Genomic DNA, 21,661 nt, shown 5'->3' with positions numbered 1-21,661 from the left:
TGGTTAGAAGGTAATGGAGTTAGACACAGTTCCTATCCCACATGGAGCTCACAGTCTCGATCCCCATTTTACAGATGAGGTAACTCAAGCACAGAGAAGTTAAGTGGCTTGCCCAAGGTCATACAGCAGACAAGTGGTGGAGCCAAGATTGGATCCCATGATTTTCAAATTCTCAGGCCTGTGTTCTATTCACTAAACCATGCTGTTTTGACTTGTGTTTAAACTTTCCTGCACCCAGTGGTCTGGGGCTCAGTGAGGTGACTACCTGACTGACTGCCAAATAGAAGTTGCTCCAGAAGCAGATTTCCTCTATGCCGGGACGGGACTAAGCTGGCACAAGTGGCTTGGTGGCCTCTTGTTCCACAGACTTTAGGACTTCTTCCAGTATTGGTCCTCTCATGAGAAAGACAAAATCATGGACCCCGGGACTCTGTCCTTTTAAAGATTTCCCAGAGGTGTTTCACTTGTAGAATCTTTCAAAGAGTACCAAGTTTGAATTTGTGATTTGGTTGCACTGGGGAAGGCGTGAGCGTTTTATCAGGGATCTGTCAATGGCAGCAGCTGTCCTCTTCCCTGATCCCAGCATGTGGGTTAGCCGGGCTGCCCCTTATTGGATGGGGCACCACTGGCCCAGACTCACTTAGAAAGTAGAAAAAATAACACCAGTGGTATTTATTAAGCGCTTGCTTTCTATGTGTTAAACACTTGAGTACATACAAGATAATCAGAGCAGGCGTTGTCTCTGGCCCACTTGAGGATCATACTTGGCGAGGTTGGGAGAACAGATATTTTATCCCTGTTTCATAGATGAGAAAACTGAGGCACAGATAAGTGAGTAGCCTAAGCTCACACACAGCAGGGAAGTGGGAGAGCTGGAATCAAACCCTGACTCCCAGTCCCATGCTGTTTCCATTAGGCCATGTTGTTGAGCTTTGCTCCCGGTCAGCCAGGGAGAGAGAACAGAACAGCTTCTGTACAGGCCCCAGAGCAGGGTTAAATCTATGCATCCTGCTTGGGGATGGAGTGAAAGAGAGAACCTGAGATGAAAACCCTTGGCTGCTTCTAGGAACTAAAGGCAGAGGGCTCCTGCTGCATTAACATCACCAAGATCTGCCCTTTTCTCTCCATCCAAACTGCTACCTTGCTGGTACAATCTCTCATAATATCCCGACTGGATTATCACATCAATCTCCTCTCTGATCTCCGATCCTCCCGTCTCTCCCCGCTTCAGTCTGTACTTCACTCTGCTGCCTGGATTATCTTTCTACAGAAACGCTCTGGGCATGTCACTCTCCTCCTCAAAAACCTCCAGTGGTTGCCTATCAACCTTCGCATGAAGCAAAATTCCTCACACTTGGCTTCAAAGCTCTCCATCACCTTACCCCCTCCTACCTCACCTCCTCTCTCTCCTCCTACAGCCCAGCCCACACACTCCACTCCTCTGCCACTAACCTCCTTACTGTGCCTCGTTCCTGCGAGTCCCACCGTCGACCCCTGGCCCACATCCTACCTCTGACCTGAAATGCCCTCCCTCCTCACATCCGCCAAACTAACTCTCTTCCCCTCTGGGCCCTACTGAGAGCTCACCTCCTCCAGGAGGCCTTTCCAGACTAACCCCTCCCCTTCCCTTTGCCCCTCCTTCCCCCTACTCCCTGCCTCTGCTCTATCCTCTTCCCCTTCCCACAGCACTTGTGTATATTTGTGTATATTATTTATTACTCTCTTTTATTAATGATGTGTATATCTATGATTCTATTTATCTATTTTGATGGTATTGATGCCTGACTACTGGTTTTGTTTTGCTGTCTGTCTCTCCCTTTTAGACTATGAGCCCATTGTTGGGCAGGGATTGTCTCTATCTGTTGCTGAATTGTACATTCCAAGTGCTTTGTACAGTGCTCTGCACACAGTAAGCGCTCACTAAATAAAATTGATAGAATGAATATTATAAACTGTTATTAGTAGTAATAATTGTGGTTTTTAAGTGCTTATTATGAACTAAGCGCTGGGTTAGAAATATTGCAATCAAATCAAAGTCCCTGTTCCTTATGGGACTCAGAGGGTAAGTGGGAAGGAGAATTTATCATCAGTCAGTGATATATATCTGTGTTTAGAGCACTGTACTAAGCACGTGGGAGAGTACAATACAGAATTGATAGATACATGCCCTGTCCACAAGGAGCTTACAGTCTAGAGCAGGAGACAGGCATTCAAAATGAATTACAGATATTTACATAAGTGCCAAGGGGCTGAGGATGGGTTGTCTATCAAGAGCTTAAAGAGTGCAGATCCAAATGTATAGGCGACACAGAAGGGAGAGGGAGCAGGAGAAATGAGGATTTAGGGAGGACCTGTTATAGGAGATGTAATTTTAGTAAGGCTTTGAAGGTGGGAAGAGTTGTTTTATATGGAAGGGGAGAGAGTTCCAGGCCAGAGGCAGGGCGTGGCCAAGGGTTTGGCAGCAAGACAGATGAGATCAAGGTATAGTAAATAGGTTGGTGTTTGAGAAGCAAATTGTGTGGGCTGGGTTACGGTAGGAAATCACTGGGGAAGGTAGGAGTGGGGAGATCTGATTGAGTACTTTAAAGCTGATAGTAAGAAGCTTCTGTTAGATGTGGATGTGGGTGGGAAACCAATGGAGATTTTTTAAGATTTAGGAGATTTGGCCTGAATGCTGAGAAACAGTAAGGCATAGTAGAAAGAGTATGGGCCTGGAAGACAGATGACCTAGGTTCTAATCTTGGCTCTGCAAATTTCTGGCTCTGTAAATTTATAGCTCTGTGATCTTGAACAAGTCACTCAATTTCTCTGTACCTCAATTTCTTATTCTGTAAAGTGAGGATTAATACCTGTTTTTCTTAGGTAGACTGTGAGCCCCAGGGGAACACAGACTGTGTCCAGCCTGATCTACCCCAAAGTTTAGAACAAATATAAGCAATATATTTATAATAAAATATTTATATTTATAAGACAATATAAGTGCTTAACGAATATAACAATAATAATAAACGATGCAGGCAGCAGAATGAAGTATGAACTGGAGAGGGGAGAGATGGGTTGCAAGGAGGTTAGTGAAGAGGCTGATGCACTAGTCAAGATGGGATATATGTGCTTGGATCAGCATGGAAGCAATTTGGATAGAGAGGAAAGGACAGATTCTAGAGACGTCAAGTTAGAACCAACAGGATTTGGTGACAGATTGAATATGTGGATTAAGTGAAATAGATGAGTCAAGGGAGATGGGCTTCTGAGACAGGAACAATAATGGTGTTGTCTTCATTGATAGGAAAGACAGAGGGAAGGCTGGGTTTGGGTGGGAAGATGAGTTCTGTTTTGTATATGTTACGTTTTAAGTGAAGGTGGTACATCCTAGTAGAGAAACCCTAAAGGGAGGAAGAAATCTGAGAGAGCAGAGAGGTCAGGGCTAGAGAGTTACATTTGGAAATCATCCACAAAGAGGTGGTAATTGAAGCTGTGGGATCGAATGAGTTCTCCAAGAGAGTAGGTGTAGATGGAGGATAGAAGAGGGCCCAGAACTGAGCCTTGAGGGACTCATGAGGTTTGGGAGTGGGAGGCAGAGGAGGAGCCTGCAAAAGAGACTGAGGAGTAGGGGTTAGAGAGATGGGAGAACCAGGAGGAAACATTGTCAGTGAAGCTAAAGTTGGATAATGTTTCCAGCAATTGCAGGTGGTCCACCACATTGAAGGCAGCTGAGAGGTCTAGGAAGTTTAGGATGGAGTAGATGCTGTTGAATTTGTCAAGAAGGAGGTAACTGGTGATCTTAGAGGACAGTTTCAGTGGAGTGAAGGTGATGGAAGCTAGATTAGAGATGGCTCAAGGAGAGGAAGTGGAATCAGTCAATGAAGACAACTTGAGTTTAAAGAGAAATGGTAGGAAGGAGATGGGTGGTAACTGGAGGGAGCTGTGGGGTCAAATGAGGGTTTTTCAGGATAGAGATTACCTGAGCATGTTTGGAAGGAGCCATTGAAAAGCAAATGGATGAAGATCAACATCAAGGAGGAAAGAAAGCGGAGGCAAGTGTTTTGAAAAGGTACGAAGGGATGGAGTTCATTCAATCGTATTTATTGTGCTCTTATTGTGTGCAGAGCACTGTACTGAGCACTTTGGAAGCACAGGTGGAAGGGGTCGATTTTGAGAGGAGGTGGGGGATCTTTTGAGATACTGCTGGGAAAGATGGGAGAATCAAAAAGGGGTAGGAGGAGGAAGGGACTGAAGAGATGCCTGATGCTTTAAATTTCATCGCTGTGATGTTCAAGACAAGGTCACTGGGGAGAAGAGATGGGGGGATCAGGGACTGGGATTTGAGAAAGGGGTTAAAAATCTGAATCAGCTGGCATGGGCAATAGACATTGGTTTTAATAAGGATAGCCAGGTAGAGGAGACAGCAGAGTTAAAGCAGATTAAGATACATTTAAGATGGACCAAGCCTCATTTTGCAGTTGAGAAAACTGAGGCAAAGATAGTGACTTGCTCAAGAGTGCATACCCAAGTGGCTAAGCCAGGGATAGAATCTTCCTGACTCCCAGTCCTGTGATCTTTCTTGTAGGCTATGTTGCTTCCCTTTTAATTGCATTTGTTTGCAACTTGCAATGTGAAAAAGCGTTTCCTTTTCTGAAAGTTGTCTGCGACCCTCAAGCTTTCCATGGGTGTACCTCATCCTGGAGTTGTGGGATTTGGTGAACAATGATAGTATATTGCAGTATATCTGTAGTATGTTTCATGGTTTTGTAAGCTTCAGTTATGTCCCCTGTTAGGGTTTGTTTTTTTTGGACTGAAATGCTTTTCCCATTCTCCCTGGTTATCTTGGTTACCCCCGCCTTGAGAAGTTTAAAATATAATGGAGGAGCCTGGAAATGCCCAACTATCAATCGATCAATGGTATTTATTGAGCGTTTCCTGTGTGAAGAGCACTGTACTTGGTGCTCCGGAAAGTACAGTGCAACAGAGTGGGTAGAGACAATCCCTGCCTTCAGGGAGCTTAGGGTCTAAGGGATCGACAGACATTAAAAATAGATTATAGATGGGGAAATAGAGTATAGAATATATAGAATATGTCCTGTGGGGCTGGAGAGAGTATCACCCTACTCTAGAGATTTTTTTTAATAAACAAATTAAAATGGGACAATACAAATAATTAACATAATAGCATATCTGGGAGATACGACAGGACAGAAAATAGTGGAATCATTACTTTTTTCTTTCTGGACCAGTGAGTGGCCCATGCTGGAGAGAATGTGCTTGGGCACTGCCACTGTGGGCAGTGGATGAAAGGCATGGAGGCCAGGTGGGATTCAAGAAGAAAATTCAGTTGGGAATGTCTCTCCTACAGAGGCAAGTATTGAATTTAGTTGTGGTCTGTTTGCTAGGCTTCAGTGTGCGGAAGATTCAATCCCACCTTGGATTTAACCAGGAAAGCAGAATCTTTTTTGCTAAATGAATTGAACTTGAATAAATAAATATCTTCTGTCATCCATCATGGTTGTTGTAAACATGAAGAAATGAAGGTGCCATTTATTACCTTGTTGGACCCAGGCTCAGCGGGACCATAAACACTTCAGTAGTATTTTACGGCTAAGTGCAGTCCTTGTTGATTGCTGGGCGTTAATGCCCCTACCAAATGCTTCTCATTATAATCATTGGGTATTTGGGCTCTGCCCTGCTTTGTTCTGTTTCCTTCCTTCCTTTGTTTACCTGCACTCCTGAGGGCCTATGGGGTTTCCCCTGCTATCCGGAAACCCTCACAGACCAAGCTGCAGACCTTCTGCCAGTCAGGCTGGGAATGCCTTAACTTTTCTGGGTCTCAGTTACCTCAGCTGTAAAATGGGGACTAATAAGGTAATTAATAAAATGGAGCCCACAGTTTTATTAACCCCCATTTGGGACATGGATCATGTCCAACTCGATCAGGTTGGATCTCATCCATCATGCATATGGTGAGGCTAGTCTGCGTAGTGAAAAGTCGTCTCACCCAATTCCCTGCCACAGAAGCTGCATTCTTGAACTTCCCCTTTCTTTCTGCAGTCCTCTAGACCCTAAACTTGATTTGGGCAGAGGACATGTCTTCCAATTCTGTTATAATGTTGTCTCCCAAGTGCTTAGTACAGTGCTGAGCACACAATAGGTGCTTAATAAATACAATTGGTTTCCCCACTGCCTTATGAATCAAAGTACTGATGAGCTTCTGGCAGGATTGGGCTGATAGGGTGGCAGCTATGGAGACACCATCTCAATTCAGGAACTAGATTCTGGAGGAGAGACATCCCCTCTAGATTGTAAGCTTGTTCAGGGCAGGGAATGTAGCTAACAATTCTATATTGTATTCTCCTAAGCGCTTAGTACAGTGTTCTGCAATCAATCAATGGTATTTATTGAATGCTTACTATGTACAGAGTACTGTACTAAGTGCTTGGGAGAATACGAAAGAACAAAATTAGTAGGCACATTCCCTACCTATAACAAACCTGCAGTCTAAAGAGTGCTTACAGTCATAAGCAGTCAGTAAGTTCAGTCAATGATTCCCTTCCAATTTTTCTTCCCTCATCAGTCAGTGGTATTTACTGAGTGCTGACCAAATACCAAACAATGTACTAAGCACTAGGGAGAGTGCAACAGAAGCAAGACATACATTCTCCAGCTTCAAGGAGTTTACAATCTGACTGGGGAAGGCAGGCAAAAATTATGTATAAATAGTGAAAGCAGGAGGGAGAACAAGTGTATAACATAAAGTAGTATAAATAGCAATCAATGGTATTATTGAGCACTTTTTGTTCTACAAGTATGGGAAAGTACAGTAGAGTTGGTAGACATGATCCCTGTCCTAAAAGAGCTTATAATCCAGTGGGGGGAGAGGAATGCTAAAATAAATTACATATAGGGGAAGCAGGAAGGTATAAAGATATGCATGTAAATGCTGTGGATGTGAGGGAGTAATCAAGTGCAAGATTAACAGATAAAATGTGCAGATAGAGAAATATTCATATGTACATAGTGCTGAAGGAAGGAATAAAATACCTGCATGCGAAGGGCGGCTGTTGGGTGGCCCAATATGGGTATTCCAGGTTGATTGGGAAAATAATTCCTTCTTAGGGGAAGTGAGATTTTAGGAGGGCTAATGGGGAGAGCAGTGATCTGGTGGATTTACTGGGAAAGGGACTTCCATGTTAGAGGCACAGCATGAGCAAGTGGTCAGAGATGGAAGAGTCCTTAGAGAGTGGAGGAAGAGTGAAGAGTGTGAGCTTGCGTGTTAGTATGCTATGAGAGCCAAGATGGAGAGAACCTCTGGAGGGCGAGCTTTCTCATTCCACGTTTTCTTGACCTCTCTACCCTTCAGTGCTTGGCTACAATGAATAAACACAGACGTATTTAAATGTCCTCAACAGGACGGTCAGCCCATCCCCAGGGTCCATAGAAACCTGCTTGTGCTGCATATACACTGCATAGTCATGGACATTCACAGCTAATTGACAAATTGATTTCCTCACGAAAATCAACACGATCAGGTCTGAGCTCCCCAAAGTCACCCCTCCGCCTCTCCCCTTCCCCCCAACAACCCCCTCCCCTACTTTCCCATCCTTCCCTGCAGTATCCTCAGAGGAGATCTCCTCCCTCCTCGCAAGTGCCACCCCCTCCACCTGCGCCTCGGACCCCATTCCCTCTCACCTTCTTAAAACCATCGCCCCTGCCCTCCTCCCTTCCTTAACTTCTATTTTTAACCACTCAATCTCCAAGGGCTCCTTCCCCTCTGCCTTCAAACATGCCCACGTCTCCCCCATCCTAAAAAAACCCGCTCTTGACCCCACTTCCCCCTCCAGTTATCGTCCTATCTCCCTACTACCCTTCCTTTCCAAAATCTTAGAACGAGTCGTCTACAATCGATGCATAGAATTCCTTAACTCCCATTCTCTCCTAGACCCCCTCCAATCTGGCTTCCGTCCCCTCCACTCTACCGAGACTGCTCTCTCTAAGGTCACCCATGACCTCCTTCTTGCCAAATCCAATGGCTCCTACTCCATTCTGATCCTCCTTGACCTCTCTGCTGCCTTTGACACTGTCGACCATCCCCTCCTCCTCCATACCTTATCTCACCTTGGCTTCATGGACTCTGTCCTCTCCTGGTTCTCCTCTTACCTCTCTGGCCGATCATTCTCGGTCTCCTACGCTGGAGCCTCCTCCCCCTCCCATCCTTTAACTGTTGGAGTTCCTCAAGGGTCAGTTCTTGGCCCTCTTCTGTTCTCCATTTACACTCACTCCCTCGGTGAACTCATCCGCTCTCACGGCTTTGACTACCATCTCTACGCAGATGACACGCAGATCTACATCTCCGCCCCTGTCTTCTCCCCCTCCCTTCAGGCTCGCATCTCCTCCTGCCTCCGGGACGTCTCCACCTGGATGTCGGCCCGCCACCTAAAACTCAACATGAGCAAGACTGAGCTCCTCATCTTCCCTCCCAAGCCCGGTCCGCTCCCAGACTTCTCCATCACCGTGGATGGCACGACCATCCTTCCCGTCCCGCAGGCCCGCAATCTCGGTGTCATCCTTGACTCGTCCCTCTCGTTCACCCCACACATCCTATCCGTTACCAAGACCTGCCGGTTTCACCTCTACAATATCGCCAAGATCCGCCCTTTCCTCTCCACCCAAACGGCTACCTTACTATTACGGGCTCTCGTTATATCCCGGCTAGACTACTGTGTCAGCCTTCTCTCTGACCTCCCTTCCTCCTCTCTCGCCCCGCTCCGGTCTATTCTTCACTCCGCTGCCCGGCTCATCTTCCTGCAGAAACGATCTGGGCATGTCACTCCCCTTCTTAAACAACTCCAGTGGTTGCCTATCGACCTCCGCTCCAAACAAAAACTCCTCACTCTAGGCTTCAAGGCTCTCCATCACCTTGCCCCTTCCTACCTCTCCTCCCTTCTCTCTTTCTACCGCCCACCCCGCACGCTCCGCTCCTCTGCCGCCCACCTCCTCGCCGTCCCTCGGTCTCGCCTATCCCGCCGTCGACCCCTGGGTCACGTCCTCCCGCGGTCCCGGAACGCCCTCCCTCCTCACCTCCGCCAAACTGATTCTCTTTCCCTCTTCAAAACCTTACTTAAAAATCACCTCCTCCAAGAGGCCTTCCCAGACTGAGCTCCTCTTCCCCCTCTACTCCCTCTGCCATCCCCCCTTTACCTCTCCGCAGCTAAAGCCTCATTTTCCCCTTTTCCCTCTGCTCCTCCACCTCTCCCTTCCCATCCCCACAGCACTGTACCCGTCCTCTCAACTGTATATATTTTCGTTACCCTATTTATTTTGTTAATGAATTGTACATCGCCTTGATTCTATTTAGTTGCCATTGTTTTTATGAGATGTTCTTCCCCTTGACGCTGTTTAGTGCCATTGTTCTTGTCTGTCCGTCTCCCCGATTAGACTGTAAGCCCGTCAAAGGGCAGGGACTGTCTCTATCTGTTGCCGACTTGTTCATCCCAAGCGCTTAGTACAGTGCTCTGCACATAGTAAGCACTCAATAAATACTATTGAATGAATGAGTGAACAAATCTCCCTGAGAACCTGGTGGATGAGAAGGTTTCCGTCCACGTTTCCACCAAGGGAAAGTTTCTAGAACCCGGTGCACTGTTTAAAGAGTGTTAGTGAGACAATTCTTTGCACAGTGTTGCTGTATTTCCAAGGCTACGGAAGTGGGCTCCCTTCTTCTTCCCTGGAAACCTCTCTCTCTGCACACCCTACTTTCTTTTTGACCTGCTAGTCCTGCCAATCTGGGTGAGTTCAGCGATGTCCGTGCCTTTTGCCGTTAATTAGATTCACATTTTGTCATTTAGAGGGATCACATTTCTCTTCCTGCATACTGATGAAGTGGACATGGTCAGGGAAGGACCCAAACTCATTGCAAGGAGCAAAATTGGGATTCTGCCATGGTGTACCAGGCTGCTGGCTGGATTTAAGGAATTTCTTTTTATACTCCCTAACAGTAAAGATGGGAGTCTACTGGCACTTTGCCTTTCTAAGTCTGAGTAGATAAGGTGAGAGAGCGTGGGTGATTGCTTAGGTAGAAGTGGACGGTATCACAGTTGAGATGTCTGGCTTATGAAATGACTATTAATGGACCCTGCCTAGTTACCAAACTGTGTTTGTTAAACCTCCTGGAGACGGGTTGCAAGCCCAGGGAAAGTTCCCAGCGAACCACATTAAACCAACCATGGCTTCCAACAGAAGAGCACCTCAACGCTCCATCCGTCTTAGAAGTCAAGATATGTTGTTTGTTAAAGGTCCTTTTTTGTTGGCTTGATCATCCTTTGGCTTTGAATCATTCCTCCTTTCCTCTCTTCCTCTCCCCCACCCCTCTGTAAACCTTCAACAGCTGAATCTTTGTGATTTGATTGTAATTTTTAGACCGTCCTGGTCATATAAAAACAGAACAATCAAGTTTCTTCTGACTAGTATTAGGAGGTTGGGACAGATGAGGGTAAAAGGGGGTTGGATTTGGAGGCTCTTGAGTTTGTGGGGCATGTTTGAAGTGGATGTTGAGAGAAGATGGTACAAATTTCTCTAGGAATCTGTCTTGGAAACTCAGTTTCCACGGTGACTTTCCAGGTCAGTGGTCTGGAGCCGTTTGCAAGGAGGAGGTGGTCCCCTGCTGGAGGGGTCAGCTGTAACCTCTTGATGTCTCCTTAGGGATAAGAAAGATTGGATTCCTGCTTGCCACATGGTTCACCAGATATGTCTTGACTGTTTGGGGAAGGGGGAAGGGGCAGGAAGGGAGGAATGGGGTTTTACCACCAAATTTAGCTCCTGTTGGGTAGAAGGTGCCTGTTGGGTAGGAGGTGTGGTGAGATCAGGTGTCTCTGCAGAATGGATGGAAAGAAACAGACAAGTCAGACTTCTCACAGCTTTGAGCAAGTGTGTATGCAGAAGGGTGTCTATGCTATTGCTGCTCTAAAAGGGAAAGAGGGCAAATGGGAACCAACTCCAAGCTATCTGGGTGTGCAGGCTGTGGTAAAAGCTGGCATGGGAACAGAGAAAGCTCACTGTGGGCAGGGAATGTGTCTTATTGTTATGTTGTACATTCCCAAGGGCTTAGTACCATGCTCTGCACACAGTAAGCACCCAAATATAATTGAATGAATGAAGCTGTACCGCTTGAGTCACAGCACTTAGGAACATATCTCTAAATTGTATATTATAAATTATTTATGTTACTGTCTGTTTCCTTCTCTAGACTGTAAGCTCATTGTGGGCAGGATACGTGTCTACCAACTCTGATATATTGTACTCTCCTAAATGCTTAGTACAGTCCTCTGCCTGCAGTAAGTGCTCAATAAATGTCATTGATGGTGATGATGATGAAGAATCTTCTGGGCTACAGGAGGGTCAGTCAGTCAATCATATTTATTGAGAGCTTACTGTGTGCAAAGCACTGTGTTAAGTGCTGTACAAGGGCCAAGCTGGGTCATTTTCAGAGGAATTATGCAGCAGCAAAAATGGGAACTGGCTGAAGTGATTGCTCTCTAAAAACCTTCCCCCCCACTGCCAGATTGGGTCTGGAAAATCATTGTTTCATAAGAGTCAGGCAAAGCCCAGACAGGAATGTGCTCCATTGTGAATGTATTTCAGCAGAAAATGAGATTTAAAATCAATCAATCAGTGGTATTTATTGAGCACTCACTGTGTGCTGAACACTCTACTAAGCAATTGGGAGAGTACACTACAACAGAGGTGGTAGACACGTTCTCTGCCTACAGTGAACTTAGTCTAGAGAAGCACTGACTTTTGGCCAGGGGGGAAAGAAGTCAAAAACTGTTATTTGCCATTCTCCCAAGAGCCCTTATTGTTGACAGTTGCATCAGTTTTTCTAGATTGCAAGGTTTAAAAATGTTAAAACTCCACCTCAGTTGGCAATTTAGGTCAGTGTGTCTTTGAAGTTTTGGATTGTTGAGTTAGCATAATGGCTTAATTAATTTCACTTCAGTTCTCCCTTGTCTGTTCCGCAGACACATTATCACAGTGAGCACAACAACCTTACAAGGACACACTGTGTTCTCTGTGTGGGGAGGGAGTGGGTGAATCCCAATTGGTTAAATAAACTATCTCCCTAGGTGTGCGTATCCATCCCAGTAGCAATTAGAGAGAAGCAGAGCATGGGTGTGAATGACAGAAATTGAGAACATTTATTTTTGTAGATGTATAATGTGTGTCAGGAAGTTATTCCGTTTACTACAATGAGCAAATGAGTACAACCCTCCTCTTCTTCCTTCATTCTCATCTCTTTCCGCAGCCTCATCCCACCCTGCCTCCTTTAAAATGTGTGATTTCAGGATTCCCCCTTGAGTTTTGAAATTGTCAACTCTCAAATTCCCCTAACAACCTAGTATTTACATCCGTAAGAGCTCCTCCTGACGTCTCACCCCATATTCTGTTAAAAAATAGTGGGTCTGGGCAAGTGGCTTTGCTTGCTAATCTCCAAAAGGAAGCCAAGGCTTATAGGCCCAATGCCCTGGCTGGGGTTTCCCCTCTGGAAGTCTGTCATCCCTCCTCCCCACCCACCCCACCTTCTCACAAGATGGAAAGGGGTCTAAGGATGCCCCCCTGGTGTCTTCTGCCTCAGCAGCCTGCTTCTGACCCACTCCCATCCTGCAGCATGTGCAGATTTAGTGTTTGTCTCCCTATTTTTGTTCCCTTTCCACACGATGTGGTCACTTCAAACCACCTGATGTATAAAAGTGGCCAAGCTCCTTGCTAAAATGTACAGCTTAATCAAATCTTCTTGTTCAAGTGAGGCTCCCGGGAGGGTTTCTTGGTCTTAGAGCTATTAGCACCAGAGAAGACCTGGGTGTGAAATTTAGGGTGATGGTAATTGATACTGTCACTGTGTGTGTGTATTTGTGTGTGTGTCTCACACTCAGTGGAAAGAGCCTGGGCTTGGGAGTCAGAGGTCATGGGTTCGAATCCCGGCTCTGTCACTTGGCAGCTGTGTGACCTTGGGCAAGTCTCTTAACTTCTCTGTGCCTCAGTTCCCTCATCTGTAAAATGGGGATGAAGACTGTGAGCCTCATGTGGGATAACCTGATGACCCTGTATCTACCCCAGCGCTTAGAACAATGCTATGCACATAGTAAGCACTTAATAAATGCCAACATTATTATATACATACACACCCTAAAATAATAATAATAATGATGTCATCTATTCAGTGCTTTCTATGTGCCAAGCACTGTTCTAAGTGCTGGGGTAGATACAAGGTAATCAGGTGTCCTATGTGGGGCTCACAGTCTTAATCCCCATTTTACAGATGAGGTAACTGAGGCACAGAGAAATTAAGTGACTTGCCCAAAGTCACACAGCTGACAAGTGGCAGAAGCAGAATTAGAACCCACAACTTCCGACTCCCAAGCCCATGCTGTTTCCACTAAGCCATGCTGCTTCTTAAAAGAACTCAGGCGGCAAGACTAATAATGTAATATATGCCATTTCTCCCTTCTGATCCTTTTTATGTTTGCTTTGTTGGAAATTTGTGTTTATGTGGAACTCTGAGTAAATTTGCTTCAGATGGATGTGTATTCCTGGGGTCCTAGTGGCAAGGAGTAGTGGAATGCAAGGGAGTTTGGCTAGAAGGGGGAAAGAGGCATCCTAACCTGGAGAGGCCGGTGCCAATTTTACTGCCAAACAGTGAGTCAGTGGTATTTATTGAGAGCCAGCTGTCTGCAGAGCATTATACAAGTGTATAGGAGACATGATCCTTGCCCTCAAAGAGCATACAATCTAATGGATTGTGAGTAAGGGAGCAGGGAAGCAACGTGGCCTGGTGAATAAAGCACAGCCCTGGGAGCTAGGGGACCTGGGTTCTAATCCCAGATCTGCCACTTGCCTGGTGTGTGACCATGGGCAAGTCGTTAACTTCTCTATGCCTTGCTTTCCTCAACTGCAATATGAGGATTCGATACCTATTCTCCCTCCTACTCGACTGTGAGCCCTATGTGGGACAGGGACTATGTCTCATCTGATTAATTTGTATCTTTTCCACTGCTTAGAATAGTGCTTGACACACAGTAAGTGCTTAACAAATGCCACATTTTAAAAAAGGGAGGGAGAGAGGAGACTAGAGGGGGCTAAGGATTTCAAAAAAATTATTTGCAGGGCTGATTTGTTTATTTTATTAATAATATCTTGGCTTCCTTTCCCCACCCCGCTCCATCTTTTTGATTAAAAAAAAAATGAGTGTACCTGGCCATTGGGTGTGCAACTGAAATTTTGCTTAGATTTATTTCCACTTATCAAGTGGGAGCACTTGATTTCCATTCCCTGTAGTCCTTGAAAAAATTCCTTCAAGTCAGAGGAAATTTTCCATTGTAATCCAGTGTGATGAATCAACATTCATTTATCAGAGTTAGTGTCATCTTAATTTGGAATTTGGTTATTCTTTGAGTGCCAAATGGGTGGTTGGCTTATATTGAAGTCACACTACTCTGGTGTTAGACTCTATGCCATTCACAATTTCTATTCACAATTTTCAAAATTAAATCCAGTAATGCTTTCTAAATTATTAAATCTAGCAGTTTTGCCTGCTTCTTAGACAGTATTTAGTAGTGTGTCATCTTTAAGGAGATCCCAACTTACTCGAGAAACCTCATTCACTGTGTCAACTAAGCATTTGGCTTAAGGGGCCTTAAGCACTTTGATACCCTCAGTCCCACAGCACTTAATGTACAAATCCATAACTTATCTATTTTAATCTAAACTGTAAACCTGTTGTGGGCAGGGAACATATCTGCCATCTCTGTTATATTGTGCTCTCCTAAGATCATAGTACAGTGCTCTGCACACATTAAGCACTCATTAAATACCACTGATTGATTATTGTAAATATCCTTATACTCTTCTATTTCCCCTACCTGTAACTTATATATCTCTCTCCCCCTGTAGATTGTAAGATCTTTGTTGGCAAGGGATCATGTCCACCAATTCTCTTGTATTGTACTTACTCTCTTGTATTGTACTTTCTCAAGGGCTTGGTACAGTGCTCTGCACACAATATGTGCTCAGTAAATACCAAGAATTGATTGATTCACTGTAAACTGTTCAGTGGGGTGAAACATTTTGGTATAACATCTTGATCCCAGGAGTCTTTCACTGCCTAGAATAACATTTTCCCAGCATTTGTATTGAAATGTTATAAGGTCAATATGAAAGGTTGTGCTGAAATCTCATTCCTTACCCCCACTCTGTCATTTCTGAGGGATACAGTCTTATTTTATTAGATTGTAGTGCTTCCATACAGAACATAGAAAAATGTACTTTTGCAAAACAAACAAGGTTTGCGATCCTGGAATACCATACGTTTGCATTGATTCTAACAGGCTGCTTTTTCCTTTGATCAGGTAAGAGTATGGATGAAATTAAGAAGGTGCTGCTGTTGGTACTGGGCTGTGCTGTTCAGGTGGGTTAACTTCCTTTGTGAGGCCTGTGGATCCCATGGGGAAAGCTTCACGTGGCAGGGTGTGGGAGGGGCAATACTGCAGAGGGCGAGTTCAAAAAACTACATTTTCAGGAACCATGATGGATTTGTTAATCTGTGGATTTCTTCAGTGTTATAGAAGTTCACTTGTGGGGCAGATCATATGATAAGGAAAGTTAACTTGGCAAATGGGCTCTGCTGCTGGTCCTACAGTGTCTTCCTAAACTATTGCCTGTGTTAATCCTGTGGATCTCCACTGGACGGTGGCAATGTCCTTCTTTAAAGCATATTCCTAATGAACCCCATTTGGGGGTGGTTTTTTTTTTTTTTAACTCTACTCACCTTTGGGATGTAAGGTACACTCAGGGACACTGCCTCAGACTACAGCCTCTTAGTTTCTGCCCCGAATGGCAGTGGCTAAAATGCTTGGGTCAGAAAAGAGCATGGAACAAGTTTCTTGCTCCTTTCCTGCTCACAGTTTTTTTTCTGTTTACTTTGGGATGGGGAGAATACTTTCTTATGCTACTCCATCCCAGTAGGTTGGAGCTGGCAGATGGGGGGCATTATACTGTGCTTGGCCCTGTGTGTGTGCCTGACATTCTTCACACACCATGGGACTGTATTTAATTGGTTAGCGATCCTTTCTGGGGGGTTGGAGTAAAGAACCCACAACTGCCTTCTGAATAGAGCTGTTAGGAAATAGGATTTTGGGTAGGGGCAGAGTGGGAGCAGTCAATTAATGCCCTTAATGAGCTATGCCATGAGATAGCCCACTCTGTGGAAATCAGCAGTGACCAATCCCCATGGAACCCTAATAATAATGATGATGATAATAATTGTGGTATTTGTTTAGCACTTACTATGTGCCAAGCACTGTTCTAAGCACTCAAGTAGATATGAGTTAATCAGGTTGGACACAGTCCCTGTCCTATACATGGTCTCACAGTCTTAATCCCCACTTTACAGATGAGTTAACTGAGGCACAGAGAATTGATTTGCCCAAGGTCACACAGCAGACATGTGGCAGAGCCAGGATTAAAACACACATCCCTTGACTCCCAGGTTCATGCACTTTCCACATGCTGCTTCTCAGATTAGTACCTGTGGGTGTATGTAAGTGTGGGAGGAGAGGAGAAGAGAGCCTGAGAAAAATGTGCCACAGGGTCAGGGAGAGCTAAGGAGAAGCTGTGGGGTTGTAAGAATTCCCTGCCATTTGTGGGGCTGCCATTGCTTTAAACAGCTTCCCATGCAGCTCCTAAGTACTACCTATCCCAGCCCACAAACATTTTAACCTCCAGGAAGCTTGGCTGGGACTTGGGTGGGATGGTGATCTTTCCCAGTAAAGGAGAAAGGAGCAAAGAGGCAACAGCAGAAGGAACAAGAGAGGGGCAATTTTCATCTCGGTGGGTGGTTTATTAAACATTCCTTATCTAGATTCACCTCTGAACTGTGCCAGCAGAATTCAATCCATTAACCTGTACAACTCATTTCCAGTGTGAAAGAAAAGAGGAGTTTATTGAAAGAATCAAGCAACTGGATATTGAGACCCAGGCCGGGATTGTCGCACACATTCAGGAGGTAGGGTTTGTTACTCTGATTTTGGTTTGAAGATGTATGTACTTCTTGTGAACACTTTCTAGAGGAGGGAGGGGATTGTGTTCTCCCATGTGCTTAATACACTGCTCAACATAGTAAACACTCGTAAATACTGCTGATTGAAGATTGCTCTGCAATGCTTTATTAAGGGATAAACTACCAATAGGTGTTCTGAACTCTAATCACTTGCTAATGAGAAGTTGAAATATAATATAATAATAATAATAATAATGGCATTTGTTAAGCCCTTAGTATGTGCCAGACACTGTACTAAGTACTAGGGTAGATATAAGCAAATAGGGTTGGACATAGTCCCTGTTCCATGTGGGGCTCAGTCTCAATCCCCATTTTACAGATGAGATAACTGAGGCACAGAAAAGTAAAGGAGCAGACAAGTGGCAGATCCAGGATTAGAACCCATGATCTTCTGACTCCCAGGCCCATGCTCTATCCACCACACCATGCTATTTCTTGTATCAATGTGGAATTATTTTCATGATTATTTGTATGGTAGCCAATGGAGGAGAAATAATTATATGTAAAAGAGACTACGCTCTCGGTGAAACAAAAGGAAAACCAATCCCGCAATCAACTCTCCTTATATTTCCTTCTTTTTGCCTAATATGGACTCAAATTGAAAGGTTTTAAAAGAGATGCTGTCAAGTGGCTTGTGCTCAGAATTTGATTTACTACCATCTAAAATGTAGTCTAGTGAAGTCATCCTGCTTTTAAATATTCATTGAATTTTTTTTTCTTTATCTGTGAGTGGCAAGGGAAAGAAATGAGCTGCCATTTTGGGAAGCAAACCAAAAAAGATCTTCTAGTGCTGTTGCCTGATCTTGTGACATGATTAATGAAACTCTTGTGTGTCCTCTTCAGAGCTCAGAGCTTCAGATTGCTATTGGCAATCATTATTGTGCCTGTGTCTCTGTGGGTGCTGATCTGTCTGTCAGATGCCCAACTGGTTCATCTCCAGCCAGTTAGTCTTCAGGGTCCTTGTGGTATGTTCAGCTGAGCATCCAAGTTTCAGAGAAATAGCTATTTCTGCTGTCACCCAGTAGTGGACTGAGAATGGAATAGGCCTTAATCAAGCAACCAGTGGTATTTATTGAATGTGTACTGTGAGCAAAGGCTTGTACTAAGCACTTGGGAGGCTATGATACAATTAGAGTTGGTAAACATGATTAAACCAATTGTATTTATTGAGTGCTTTGTGCAGAGCACTGTACTAAGTGCTTGGGAGAGTGCAATGTAAGAGTTTGTAGATACGTTCCCTGCCTCCAAGGAGCTTACAGTTTAGAAGGGGAGACAGACATTAAAATAAATTACAGATGAGGCAATGGTAGAGGATAAAGATATGTACATAAGTACTATAGGGCTGGAGGTGGGGTGAATATCAGGCGGGGTGACTATCAACTGTTTAAGGCATACAGACTCAAGTTCGTAGGCAATGCAGAAGGGAGGGTGGATAGGGCTATTGCTAAGATGGAAAAGGCTACTGCTCTAGACTGCTGCAGTGGTAGAAGTAATGGCCACTTAGACCAGACCCTGTGGGCTTCAGGGGAGAGTTAAGGTCAAATAATAATAACAGTGGTATTTGTTAAGCACTTACTTCATGCCTGATCCCACATGGAGCTCACAGTCTAAGTAGGAAGGAAAACAGGCATTGAATTCCCCTTTGGCACTTGGTGGAATTGAGACCCGGAGAAGTTAAGTGATTTGGCTAAGGTCACACAGGAGGTATGTGGCAAAGCTAGGATTAGTAGCCAGGTCCTCTGACTCCTAATGCTCATTTCACTAGACCCATGCTCTTTTCACTAGACAACACTCCTTCAGCATCAAATATCCATCTAACTTCCAGCATTTTGATGGAATGATCATAAGAATTTTAACATTTAACATTTAACCCAAGTCTACGTGCCCACACTAAGCTCTGGCATTTTGTGCAACCCCAAGGCCACCCTGAGAACTTGTGTTTTCGCAGGTGACCCACAACCAGGAGAATGTGTTTGACCTGCAGTGGTTGGAGCTCCCAGAAATGGCTCCAGAAGAGCTGGAGGCCCTCTCAAGGAACATGGTGTTTCACCTCAAAAGGCTTATTGACGAGCGGGATGAGTGCACAGAGGTATGCATGCAATGAGAACCTCAGCCGATGTTATTGAGCAACAGACAAACTGCACCCTGTCTTCTGAATCCCTGTTACCTTATCAATCAATCAGTTGTATTTATTGAGTGCTTACTCTGTACAGAGCACTGTACTAAGTGCTAGAGAGAGTACTGTGTAACACAATTGGTAGACAGATTCCCTGACCACAACAAGCTCACAGTCTAGAGGGGATTGCCTTGTCTCCATATGATAATAATAGCAATAATTATGGTATTTGTTAAGCATTTACTATGTGCCAAGCACTGTTTTGAGTACTAGGGTAGATTCAGTGTAATCAGTTTGGACACGGTACCTGTCCCACATGGGGCTCAAAGTCTTTGTTGCTTCCAGTTTGTAATCTCAATCATGTTTCCAGGTGAAGTAATAGCATAAATCCCACCTTATATTCCAAACCAAGATGCTTTATTTTATTTTTTTAGATCTGGGAAACAAAGGTTCACCTGAAAACAACATCCCAAGCAAATACTTTTTCAGTGTCATGTGTTTTGAGACTCCATGGGACAGATCATTGGAAATCTAAAGTATCAGCCCTCTCTTTCGACCCCAGATTGGCTGGCCTGTGTCCTGTCTCGAATTTAGAATCTTTGGGTGTCTGCATAAAGCAGGATGGATTTCCTCAGGAGCCGGAAAGGAGCTCTTAACCTATTAAGAACACCTGTGGGGTGCCATTATTGGGCCAGATGCAGACTGTTTACTGTGGATGAATCTTAGCAAAGGGGAAGACATAGTACAGTCTTTTTTACTCCGAAAGAGGAATGTGTCAGTATTGCCCTCATGTGCATATGTGTGCAGTCATGTGTGTGTTTGTGTGAGTGAATGTGTCTCTTCAAGGTTCGGGACGTGGGGGCATTCGAGACTGCAAGCGGCAGTATTGTAAGAATGTTTGGGTGCATGTGTCATGGTTACTGAGTGGATTTGTGTTTCTGAGAATCTGGAGTGGCTGCCTGTGAGAGCTAAACACAGTGACAAAGAAAGCTTGAAAAGTGAGTAGGGGGAGTGATGTTGAAGTCTAAGAAGCTGATGGAGTAGAGAAAATTGAAGCTGTAGCATTTTGTGTCCACTCAAAAAACAAAGAATCCCAATGCCAAATATTAAGATTTTTAAATTTGATTTTGATTGTCTACTGTGAAACATTTTTTCTCCCCTATCTTAAAGCTTTGGTTTGAAGGAGATCCTCTTTGGTGCCAAGTTGTCTTGATTTTGAATAATTTGGTAACTGATGTAATTTTTGCATTGGATTAGGTTTATGAGTCTCTTCTTTTGTCCTATATAACTTTGAGCAGAGAATGAGAATTTGAAAGACAATTTCCCATGACTGGAAATCAAAATGCTGAAGGTCTTGGCAGTATGACTCACTGACAATTTTTCTCCTTCCACCTGCTTTCCATTGGCCACTCTTCTTTAGCTAATTCACTTCTGGTCTTTGATGGTACCCATGGGCAGAGGACTATAAAGTCTGTAAAGTCTTTATTTGGGGGACAAGTTGCTTTTTAAACATTCCAGTTTGAACCCCTTCTTTTGTCTATACATGTGTCATTCATTTTCTCTCTCAAGCTGTAGTTTTTTTTTTGTTTGTTTTTTTAAGTTTGGAGCAACATTTGTGGCATCTCCTACAACAGCCCAGCCCACACACTTTGCTCCTCTAGCACCAGTTTACACACTGTGCCCTGATGTCATCTATCTCACCAACCCCTTTCCCACATCCTCCCTCTGACTTGGAACTCCCTCCCTCCCCATATATGGCAAACCACCACTCTCCCTACCTTCAGAGGCTTATTCAGGTCACTTCTCCTCCAAGAGGCCTTCCTCGATTAAACCCTCTTTTCCCCAGCTCCTCCATTCTGCAACACCTCTGCAGTTGGATCTATGACCTTTGGACATTTGACAATGCTCTGCACACAGTAAGTGCTCAGTAAATACGATTGAATGAATTTGATGTTCACCGCACCCTCAACCCCACAGCACTTAAGTACATCTCTTCAAATTATATATTATATACTGTTTATATTACTGGCTGCCTCTTCCTTTAGACTGTGAGTTTGTTGTGAGCAGGCAACGGGTCTGCCAACACATGTCTGCCAAATCTGTATTTTCCCTAGCACTTAGTATAAGGCTGTGCATATAGTAAGCGCTCAATAAATACCATTGATGGTGATGAGGGGAGAGATTGCTGTGGGCCTTGCTGTCAGTGACACTGTCTTTTTTCTCTCTCTAGTTGATAGTGGATCTCACTCAAGAAAGGGACTATCTGCAATCCCAGCAGCCACTCAGCCCTGTAGTCTCCTCCAGTGCAGACTCCACCCCCAGCCCAACCAGCAGCCTCTCCAGCGAGGACAAGCAGCACTTGGCTGTAGAGCTGGCAGACAACAAGGCCAAACTAAGGAGGCTCCGACAGGAACTGTAAGTCTCTGGTAAACCCATCAGGTACCCAA

The 21,661-nt window shown here is 44.6% G+C and overlaps 1 protein-coding gene across 4 annotated transcripts in view; it reads left to right on the top strand.

Annotated features, from left to right (window-relative positions):
- CCDC88C (coiled-coil domain containing 88C) overlaps positions 1 to 21,661 on the top strand; it is a 172,320-nt gene that overhangs the window by 78,366 nt on the left and 72,293 nt on the right. For all 4 annotated transcript variants that reach the window (XR_003757430.1, XM_029058882.1, XM_029058881.1 and 1 more), the window contains exons 5-8: positions 15,390 to 15,448; positions 16,961 to 17,044; positions 19,047 to 19,187; positions 21,445 to 21,629. Coding sequence is in view for 3 of the 4 variants with exons in the window: in XM_029058882.1 (XP_028914715.1) it covers positions 15,390 to 15,448; positions 16,961 to 17,044; positions 19,047 to 19,187; positions 21,445 to 21,629 (469 nt within the window). In the remaining variant the exon portion in view is untranslated. The remainder of the gene's footprint in view (positions 1 to 15,389; positions 15,449 to 16,960; positions 17,045 to 19,046; positions 19,188 to 21,444; positions 21,630 to 21,661) is intronic.

This window comes from Ornithorhynchus anatinus, chromosome 1 (assembly GCF_004115215.2).
Source record: "Ornithorhynchus anatinus isolate Pmale09 chromosome 1, mOrnAna1.pri.v4, whole genome shotgun sequence".
NCBI classification, from domain to species: Eukaryota; Metazoa; Chordata; class Mammalia; order Monotremata; family Ornithorhynchidae; genus Ornithorhynchus; species Ornithorhynchus anatinus.
The sequence above is the reverse complement of the archived record's forward strand: the minus strand, read 5'-3'. Positions and strand labels throughout refer to the sequence as shown.